The sequence below is a fragment of the Eimeria acervulina genome, genomic scaffold (assembly GCF_000499425.1).
Source record: "Eimeria acervulina Houghton genomic scaffold, Eah_scaff943, whole genome shotgun sequence".
Classification (NCBI taxonomy): Eukaryota; Apicomplexa; class Conoidasida; order Eucoccidiorida; family Eimeriidae; genus Eimeria; species Eimeria acervulina.
In genome coordinates, this window is record NW_013549508.1 from 497 (window position 1) to 11,220 (window position 10,724).

Consider the following 10,724-nt stretch of genomic DNA (forward strand, 5'->3'; position numbering starts at 1 on the left):
ATTATAAACCCTAATAAACCCTAATTCATAAACCCTAATTAATAAACACTTGCATTGGATGAAGATAGAAATTCTTTTTGCTTTGCTCTACTCTCGCTACAACACCGTTTATTTGTAATTTTATATATTTATATAATCTATATATATATATATATATATATGTATATATATATATATGTATATATATATATATATATGTATATATATATGCGTATATGTATGTATATATTATAGGGTTTAGGGTTTAGGGTTTAGCGGAGCGCCAGAGAGGCAAATATAAACCCTAAAGTAATGCAAAAGACATTCTTTCAGATTACATCTTTAAATATTGAAGCTGCATATACACGCCGCGGTGTCTATGCACCTCAGCACACAGAGAGGCCTTAGGAGGCTTCATTTTAGGGTTTAGGGTTTAGGGTTTAGGGTGTGTTAACCTCGCGGTGTTGCACTAGCGCTGCTTATCATTATTATTATGAGATGTGCTTGCTGCAGAGGTGCTGTTACTGTTACTGTTACTGTTGCTGCTGCTGCTGCTGCCGCTCCCGTCGCTGCTGCTGCTGCTGCTGCTGTTAGCGTGGGGGGCATAGTTAAGTATATTGCAGTGCAGCAGCTATAAGAATAAATTAAAAATGTATTAACAGCAGCAAAATGTAGATATAAACAGCAGCAGCACAAACCTTGATACTAAACCTTCCTCTAGCAGCAGTCACGCTGCAGCAGCAGCAGCGGCTGCTGTTGCAGCTCTAGCAGCAGCAGCAGCAGCAACTGCAAAGACGATTGAGGGTGTTATAGCCTAGGGAGTTTTATTGAAGCTATTAATGCTTATAAACAAGTGCAGCAAACATTTACTTAGGGTGAGAAGACAGCGCAGCAGCAGCAGCAGCAGCACTCGACTGCGGTGTGCACTTGCAGCAGCAGAGGCGCAGCAGCAGCAGCAGCAGCAGCAGCAGCAAAGGCAGCACCAGCAACAGAGCTAGCAAAGAATAAAAATGAATGCTTTTATTATTATTATATTAATTAATAATACTTTTGTTTTACTTGCTGCTGGAGCAGCACATTGCTGCTAAGCAGCAGCAACCCCCGTTGCAGCAGCGATCCTCGCCTTAGAAGGAGCAGCAGCAGCAGCAGCAGCAGCAGCAGCAGCAGCTCGGGGCGCATCTGCTGCTGCTGCGGCTGCTGTGGCGGCCTTGAGAGCATCGCTGTCTCTCTTTCTTTGTTTTAGTTGGCTTATTAATTGTCATTGTGCAGCAGCAGCAAGAAGTCTGCTGCAGTAGCAGCAGCAGCAGTAGCAGCAACAAAGGGAGCAGCAGCAGCGGGAGCAGCAGCAACGGGAGCAGCAGCAACGGGAGCAGCATCAGGAGCTGCAGGAAGCTGTGGTGCGGTGTACATACACCTCAACTTTGGATGCCTTCTTCTTCTTATCTTTGTCTTCTTGAATTAACTCAATATCTATATTTGCTGCTGCAGCTTCTTTTTCACAGCCTAGCGGCGTCGTCCGCTGCAGCAGCAGCAGCAGCACCTCTTGCTGCTGCGGCTGCGGCTGCTGCTGCTGCTGCTCCTTCGACTCCTGCTGCTGCTGTTACCAGAACACAGCAGCGCCTCAAGCAGCAGCAGCGGCAGCAGCAGCAGCAGCTGCTGCTGCTGCTGCTGCACATACACCTGCACCAACTCCGGAAGGATGAACAGCAGCTGCAACAAAACTCGTGTATGGAAGCAAGCCTGAGCCTCCTTCCAGCAGCAACAGCAGCAGCAACAGCAGCAACAACAGTAGCAGCAGCACCAACACCAGCAGCAGCAACCCCAGCAGCAGCAGCAGCAGCAGCAGCAGATGCGACAAGGTACGCAGCAGGAGGCCCTCGGCGGCCCCAACCCTCCTGCTGCTGCTCTCTCTGCGAAGCTGACGCCTATGACAGCACAGCAGCTGACGCAGCAGCACTTGCTGCAGCAGCAGGCGCTGCAGCAACAGCTGCTGCTCCAGCGTCAGCAGCAGCAGCAACAGCTTATCGTGCAGCAGCACCATCAGCGGCTGCAGCAGCAACAAGCACTTCATCGGCAGCAGCAGCTGATGCTTGCACAAGCTCAAGGCCACCCATCAGCACAAGCAGCTGCGCTGCTGGCGCTGCAGCAGCAGCAGCAGCAGCAGCAGGCTGTCTCAACAGCTGCAGCCTTTGCTGCTGCTAGCCTGGGGGGCGGTAATGGCGCAGCAGCAGCAGCAGCTGCTGCTGCTGCTGCACGCGCCCGTGCTGCTGTAGATACAGCGATGCAACAGCAGCTGCAAGAGCAGCTAGTGAGGCTGCAGCAACAAAGAGATCAGCAGTTTCTAGAGCAGCAGCAGCAGCAGATGCTGCAGCAGCATCGGCAGCAGCAGCACACACAGACGGCAGACGCCTGGCGTATTTTTGCTGGTGCAGGAGGGAGGGCCGCAGGTAATTCTGCTGCTCTTGCTGTTGCTGCTGCTGCTGCTGCGATTGTTGCTGCTGCTGCGATTGTTGCTGCTGCTGCTGTTGTTGCTGCTGCTACAGTTACTGCTGTCGTTCCTGTTGTCTCGGCTTCTCTTGTGGAGCTGTTTGCAGCTATTGTTGCTGCTGCTTTTTGCTGCTGCTGTTGCTGCTGCTGTTGCTGCTGCTGTTGCTCCTGTGTCTCTTAATTAATGCCTTCCTGTTGCTGCTGCTTCTGCTCCGTGTTTGTTCCCAGCGCTCAGCTTTGCGGCTCATCAGCAGACTGCTGCTGCGCAGCAGCAGCAAGCAGCAGCAGCAGCAGCTGCTGCTGCTGCGATGGGTGATGCTGCAGCTGCGAAGGTTCCAGGACCAGCAGCAGCAGCAGCAGCAGCAGCAGCGCCTGTTCCCCTCGATGTCAGTGGTGCATCTACAGACGTTCAGGACACTGCAGCAGCAGCAGCAGCAGCTGCTGCTGCTGCTGCTGCACCAGGCGTCCGTGAAACAATGTCCGCGTGTGCTGCTAGTGTTGCGTCTCCAGCAGCAGCAGCAGCAGCATCAGTAGCAGCTGCATCAGCAGCGGGGGGCGTTGGCCCAGCTGCCGCGCCAGGAGCAGCAGCAGCAGCAGCAGCAGCACAAAGAGCGCCGACAGTAGCAGCAGCAGCAGCAAACGCAGCGATTGCTGCCGCAGCTGCAGCAGCCCCGACAGCAGCAGCGCCCCCAGTGGGTTCTGGTGCTGCAGCTGCAGCAGCAGCAGGACCCCCTACACCAGGAGGAGGAGCAGGCGGAGGTGCTGCTGCAGCAGCAGCGGGTCTCGGCATTGCTTCTTCGTCTGCTGAGCAGCCTGTATCTGGAGGATGCGGAAGCAGCAGCAGCGGACCTAGCAGCAGCGCAGCGAGCAGCAGCACACCGAGCAGCAGCAACAACAACAACAACAGCAGCAGCAGCAGCAGCAGTGCAGCACGAGGCCGCAGCAGCAGAAGTGCAGCAGGAAAGAGCAGCAGCGGTGTATGCGGGAAACGCGCAGGTCGGCCAGTGCGTCGAAGTCAATGTGGAGTATCTGTAGCAGCTCGTGATGCGGAGGCAGCAGCAGCAGCAGCAGCAGCAGCAGCAGCTGGGATCGAGAAGGGATCGTCTTCGGAGACGATCCCCCAGCCCAGGCGTATCCCAGCCGACGCCTTTCGCGTCCCCACAGTCCCTGACGAAGATTACTTCTCTACGGTGCCCGGCTGCTACTATCACTTCGGTTAGCTCTATATTATTATTATTATTATTAATTATTTTATTATTATTGTTTTATTATTATTATTGTTTTATTATTATCATTGTTTTATTATTATTATTGTTTTATTATTATTATTATTATTATTTTATTATTATTAAATAGTATTATTATTATTTAATGTTATTGTTATTATTATTATTTTATTATCATTTATTGTTATTATTATTATTTAATGTTATTGTTATTTAATATTATTGTTTGTTTGTTTGTTTGTTTATTTGTTATTTGCTGCTGCTGCTGTTATGTTTGTTGCTGCCGTCTTCTTTGTTATTATTAATATAATAACAATTATATATATGTATACACAGCAGCACCATCAGCAGCAGCACCATTAGCATCAGCAGCATCATCATCATCAGCAGCAGCATCAGCATCATCATCATCATGAGCAGCAGCAGCAGCAGCAGCAGGAGGATGAGTATAACGATATATATATATATATATGCATATGAAAATCTGCGGTGTATGTGCAGGGAAGCGAGAGTGGCGTGTGGTGTATAGGGACCCTCAAAACGAGTCAAAGCGGCGGCAGAAGACGCACTCAATAAAGAAATACGGCTTCTATGCTGCACGCTCGCGAGCTGAAGACCTCAGAATCGAACTCGAGAAGATCAATGGATGGTAATCCTCCTCCTGTTGCTGCTAGTGCTGCTGCTGCTGCTAGTGCTGCTGCTTCTCGTGCTGCTGTTGCTGCTTCTCGTGCTGCTGCTGCTGCTGCTGCTTGTCGTGCTGCTGCTGCTGCTTCTCGTGCTGCTGCTGCTGCTGCTGCTGCTTCTCGTGCTGCTGCTGCTGCTTCTCGTGCTGCTGCTGCTGCTTCTCGTGCTGCTGCTGCTGCTCGTCGTGGTGGTGGTGCTGCTCCTCGTGGTGGTGGTGGTGCTGCTGCTGCTCGTAGTGCTGCTGCTGCTGCTGCTCGTATTGCTGCTGCTGCAGCTGCTCGTGGTGCTGCTGCTGCTGATCGTGCTGCTGTTGCTACTCGTGGTGGTGCTGGTGCTGCTGCTTGTACTGCTGCTGCTTGTGCTAATGCCGCTGCTGCTGCCTGTCCTGCTGCTGCTGCCTGTGCTGCTGCTTATGCTATTGCTGCTGTTCCACATGCTGTTGCTGCTGCTGCCATGCTTCTGATGCTGTTGCTGCTCATGCTGCTGCTGCTGGTGCTGCTGCAGGCCTCTAACAGTTCCTCCAGCAAAGAAGACAGACACCGCAGCAACGCGTTTTATTAATTTTGATAAAACAGAAAAAGACGTGCAGCCGTCTGTCTCTTCACCAGATGCTGAGGCTGATGAGGAACGGACACCATCTTCTGCTGCTGCTGCTGCAGCAGGAGGCGCCGCAAGTTCATCGCGCTCCTCAGCACGCAGAGCTACGAAACACAGGCAGCAGCAGCAGCAGCAACAGCAGCAGCAGCAGCAACAGCAGCAGCAGCAGCAACAAGGTGCTGACGCTGCTCATGCGGCTGCAGCTGCAGCTGCAGCCCCACAGGCAGCGCCTGCTACAGCAGCAGCAGCAACAACAGCAGCAGCAGCAGCAAACTCCCCGAGGGGTGCAGCAGGAAGCGCCAGAAGGGGAACGTGGGAAGGAAAGGGAGTCAACAGGACGAAGCAGGAAGCAGCAGCAGCAGCAGCAGCAGCAACGGCTGCTGCTGCTCCTGGAGGGAGTGCTGCTGCAGCAGCAGAAGCAGCAGACGTTGCGAGGGGCCCAGCGACTGTCAGCACACGGCGGAAGCGGCGCATGCAGCAGCAACAGCAGCAGCAGCAGCAGGTTCCATCTGTAGTTGAGCATGCGATGGGCGACCCGAGTGCTGCTGCTGCTGCTGCTGCTGCGGATCCTGGTGCTTTGGCCAATGCTGCGGCTGCTGCTGCTGCTGCTGCTGCTGGACATACGGTAAGCTCAGGGCCTGAGGGAGACCTTCAGGGGATTTCTTTCCTTGCGGGCCCCCCAGAGTTGCTGCCGACAACAGCAGCAGAAGCGCTGCAGCAGCAGCAGCAGCAGCAGCAGCAGCAGGGCTCTCTCGTCGGTGTAGAGGACAGCAGCAGCAGCAGCAGCAGCAGCGCGGAGGCAGCGGCAGCAGCAGCAGCAGCAACAGGGAAACAAAGGGATGAAGACACCTTCTTGCTGGAGGGTCTTGCTGCAGCAACGCTGGCAGCAGATGGGCCTTTAACTCCTCGCTGGGGGCTGCTGCAGTCCTGCGACAGTGAAGAAGTGCAGCAGCAGCAGCAGCAGCAGCAGCGAGAAGCATCTTCCAGCGCAGTGTTCTTTAGGTCGGGGGCCTCCCCAAGTCTCGTTGAGAAGCAGACAAACTCTGCTGCTTCTCCTTCGTGTTTATTCTTGAAGCCAGGCGGCCGCAGCAGCAGCAGCAGCAGCAGCAGCACAACGTGCTGCAGCAGCAGCAGTTGCTGCAGCAACAGCAGCAGCAACGGCAGCAGCAGCAGCAAGGGAGACGCAGCAATGCATTATCTGCTGTCTCCTCCTGCTGGTTTGTTTGCTGCTGCTTCTCCCCTAGGGTCTCTGCTGCCGAGTTTGGGGGCTCGGCGCAGCGCAACTGAATCCGCAGCAGACGGCGCATCTGCTGCTGCTGCTGCTGCAGCTGCTGCTGCTGCTGCTGCGGGGCTTGAGGGGCCCCAGGGGCAGACGTCTGGGCTGCATGAAGCCCTATTAAACTTTGTTTATCTACCGTCATGTCCTCCAACTCCGCTGCTGTCTTCAGCTCCTTTGTCGTTGCTGCTTGATGCTGTAGAGCCTCAGCAGCAGGATGCTGCAGCAGCAGCAGGTAGCAGCAGCAGCAGCAATGGCACCAGCGGCAGCAGCAACAGCAGCAGCAGAACAGCTACTGCTGCACAAAGAAGTGCGTCAGCTGCTGCGCTCTCTCCTGTTGCAGCTTCTCCTGCTGCAGCTGCTGCAGCAGCAGGAGGCTCCATTCTCAAGGCTGCTGCAGCAACCTCAGCAGCAGCAGCCGCAGTAGCAGCAGCAGCAGCAAGCAGGGGCTTGTATGAAGACGGAGTGCTGCGCCTAGCGAGGAGCAACAGCAGCAGCAGCAACAGCGCGCAGCAGCAACCTGCTTCCTTAGCAGCACTCTTCTCCCCATCTGCTGTTTCTTTTGATAGAGAAGATTCAGCAGCAGTAGCAGCAGCAGCAGCAGCAGCAGAACGACAGCGAGACACAGCAAGCTCAGGGGCTGAGGAGTTGCTGCTGCGAAGTAGCAGCAGCGGCACCAGTGGCAGCAGCAGCAGCAGCAGCAGCGGGAGCGGCGGGAACCGTGTAACGAGCAGCAACAGGAGCAACAGCAGCAGCAGCAGCAGCAGCGGTTGCTGCAGCAAGAGCAGCAAGGGCTTGCCTCCTCCTCTTTGGCTGTCTATTATTAACGGCAACTCTTTAGGCTGGGGTTCGTCGTCCTGCTGCATGCAGCGGCCTTCACCTTCTTCTTTGCTGCAGCTGTCTTCAGCAGATTTGCTGCTATCACCTCCGTGTCTGCTGCGCCCAAGAGGAGCAGCAGAAGATGTGGGGCTGCTGGCTCCTCTAACGCCGCTGCAGCCGCAGGAGACAGCAGCACAAAGTAGCAGCAGCAGCAGCAACAGCAGCAGCAACAACTGCAGCAACAGCAGCAGCAGCAGCAACAGCAGCAGCAGCTGGGTCTCTTCTTTAGGTCTTGCTTCTCCGCTGCAGCATATCTCAGAGGAGGCCCTGCTGCCTCTCAGCAGCCGCAGCAGCCACACCTGGGAGAAGGGGCCTGCATCGCTTGCTGCTGCTGCTGCTGCTGCTGCTGCAGCTGCTGCTGCAACAGCAGCTAAAGATCTCCCGCCCCACAACGCGCTCCCACAAACCTGCAGCAACGCTGCAACAGCAGCAACACCAGCAGCAACAGCAGCACCAAGCAACGGGCAAGCATTAGCCATAACAAATTCTGCTGCTGCTGCTGCTGCTGCTGCTGCTGAAGGAGACGGGGCTAACACCATCCTGAGCAGGATAAGGCGGCATCTGCTGCCGCTCGAAGCAAAGGAGACAACTCCCTGCTGCGGCCTGCGGCAAGAACAGCAGCAGCAGCAGCAGCAGCAGCAGCAGCAGCAGCAGGTGCAGCAGTTAAGTAATGAGCGCAGCTGCTTCTAAATGAAGAATTTATTTATTATTAATGATGACAATTCCGTAGCAACCCTTTATACACTCGAAACACTGGGAAATCGTTCTGCTGCTGCTGCTGCTGTTGCAGCAGCTGCTGCAGCTGCTTTTGTTGTTATACATGCATGCAAATGCATGCATGCATTCAAGCATAAGTTTGTCTGTTTGTTTGTGTATTAGCCCTGTAACAGGCTGCAGTAAGAGCAGCAGCAATGGCAGCAGCAGCAGCAGCAGCAGCAGCAAAGCGTGATGCTGCTCTATGGCTGCAGCTGTCTAGGGGAGTGCGAAGCAGCAGCAGTTTGCTGCTGTTTGCTGCTTCAATGCCTCTCTATCAACAAATAACCCATAGAGACAAACAAAGCAGCAGCAAACACAGGATAGTATTATCATTCCTGTATATAAATATATATATTTATATTTATTTATTTATATATATACAGGGGGAAGGAGTTCTATATAAATATATATATATATATATATGTATACATGTAGATATATGGATACATATATATACATATATATATATATATACAGATACATAGATATATAGAATATTGTGTGTATCAAATAGATATATAGATATAGATACGTATATATATATATATATATATATATATATATATATATAGACATATATATATGTGTAGATATATAGATGTAGATATAATGTATAGATAGAGAGATATATATAGTTATATAGATGTAGATAGATAGATATATAGATGCAGATATATTGATATATAGATGCAGTTATAGATATTCTCTTTAGCTCTATTAGCTACGCCCGGAGTAGCAATGTTTAGGTTTTAAGGTTTAGGGTTTAGGGTTTAGGGTTTAGACGTGCAGGTATAAGGGGGTTTAATCTGTGGCTATGCGGTGTAGTAATGACTTCTTTGTATTAATTTACAATTAATTTTTAAATTAAATATAAATAAATAGAAAAGAAGACTTAAAAATAATATATTAAAGAGTTTTGGACAGACAGGGAGAAGGCAGGGAGTGTGTTGAGGTGTCTGTACAGCAGAAGATATGAGTTTGTTCGATGAGGATATTAAAGTAGAGGAAATAAAGTAAATAAACATTGAAATATTTAATATAAATAATAATTTAGACCCAATAAATAAATTATTTGTACTAATTGCAGCATTAGAAGGCAGCAGTTCAGCTGCCGTTGCGGTGTATGTACAGCTGAGGTGATAATAATAAAGAGGGCTTAGACAGCCTATATTTGTCGTTTTCTTAGCTTATTTTCTTCCTTATCTTCTGCTTTATTTATTTATATTACTATTAATTCAATAAAACGACGGAATTAGCTTCAAAAATATCTAAACATTTTCTGCTCTTTACTGCAGAACCGCTGAAGACTGCACGCCTCTATGCGCAAAATAAATGTACGCTATATTGAAAAAAAGATGAGAAAGAGGTAGTATATTCTTCTTTATTTATTTATTTGATTATTTTATGTTGAAATAAAGATTAAATATTATTAATAGAGTGAAAATACACCTCAAAACAAAAACATTGCTGCAGTAGAGCTGCATATACACCCCGTGCTTAGCTGAAATACTTTTAGCTGAATATACATTTGGCGTATTTCCTTCGAGTGTTATTATATATATATATTTGTTTATCTTCATTATAATCTTCTTTCTATTACCGCCCCCTTAGCCTCTCCCTCTACTCCCGAACTCGCAGCAGCGTAGCAGCATCAGCAGCAGTATCATCATCAGCAGCAGCAGTAGCAGCAGCATAGCAGCAGCAGCATCATCATCATCAGCAGCAGCAGCACAGCAGCAGCACAAGCAGCAGCAACAGCAGCATCAACAGCAGCAGCAAGAGGATCTAGCATCAGCATCATCATCATCAGCAGCAGCAGCAACAACAACAGCAGCAGCAACAGCAAAAGCAACAGAAACAGCAGCAGCAACAACAACACCAGCAGCAGCAGAAACAGCAGCAGCAGCAGCAGCAACAGCAGCAGCTGCTGCTTGCTTCTTCCTCACCTCACTAGGAGGTCTTTGCTTTGTTAGCAAATTTGTTAAAATAACTGCTGTCTTCATGCACAGCTACCCACAGCAGCAGATTTGCTGCTCCGCTAACAATCAATAAATCAAACCCCTTAATCAATGCCCCGTCTGCTGCTTCCTCTTTGTCTGCTGCGGAGGCTCTCCGGCAACTGCAACACGCGTGAAGCATCATCAACACCAGCAGCAGCAGCAGCAGCAACAGCAGCAGCAACATCACCAGCAGCAGCAGCAACAGCAGCAGCAGCACCAGCAAATGCTTTCTCTTGCGGTACTTCCATCTACTGCTTCTGCTGCCTGCTCCTTTTCGCTCTATTAGGGACACAAGGAGTCGCTGCTGCTGCTGCTGCTGCTGCTGCAGCAACACCAGCAGCAGCAGCAGCACCGGCTGCAGCAGCAACACCAGCAGCAGCAGCAACACCGGTAGGACCAGCAACACCAGCAGCACCAGCGACACCAGCAGCGCCAGCAACACCAGGAGCAGCAGAAGCAGCAGCAGCAGAAGCAGCAGCAGCAGCAGAAGCAGCAGCAAGTTCACCCTCTAGCAGCAACATTGATAGGCCTACGTATACAGAAGAAGAGACAGCCCTATGGGTGCAGCAGAATAATTTTATAAGTGCCCCGCACACGATTCCGACTCCAGCTTCTGCTGCAGCAAGCCGCTTCAATGCAGCAGCAGCAGCAGCATCATCACCACCACTAGAAGCAGCAGCAGCAGCAACAACAGCAGCAACAGCAGAAGGAGGAGGTGAAGCAGTTGCTGCCTTAGATGCTTCAGTCCCTCCACCTTCTTCGTGGGTAAATCGTGAGAAGCAGCGCATGCAAGTAGAACCTGCTGCTGCTGCTGCTGCTGCTGCTGCTGCTGCTGCTGCT

The 10,724-nt window shown here is 51.1% G+C and overlaps 1 protein-coding gene across 1 annotated transcript in view; it reads left to right on the forward strand.

The window, feature by feature from the left end:
- Positions 1–1,906: 1,906 nt before the first annotated feature.
- EAH_00052610 (hypothetical protein, conserved) overlaps positions 1,907–10,724 on the forward strand; it is a gene marked incomplete at both ends in the record, with an annotated part of 10,258 nt that continues 1,440 nt past the window's right edge. The window contains 7 exons of the mRNA XM_013394071.1: positions 1,907–2,426; positions 2,695–3,681; positions 4,194–4,341; positions 4,881–7,795; positions 8,674–8,708; positions 9,496–9,841; positions 10,171–10,656. Coding sequence (XP_013249525.1) covers positions 1,907–2,426; positions 2,695–3,681; positions 4,194–4,341; positions 4,881–7,795; positions 8,674–8,708; positions 9,496–9,841; positions 10,171–10,656 — 5,437 coding nt within the window. The remainder of the gene's footprint in view (positions 2,427–2,694; positions 3,682–4,193; positions 4,342–4,880; positions 7,796–8,673; positions 8,709–9,495; positions 9,842–10,170; positions 10,657–10,724) is intronic.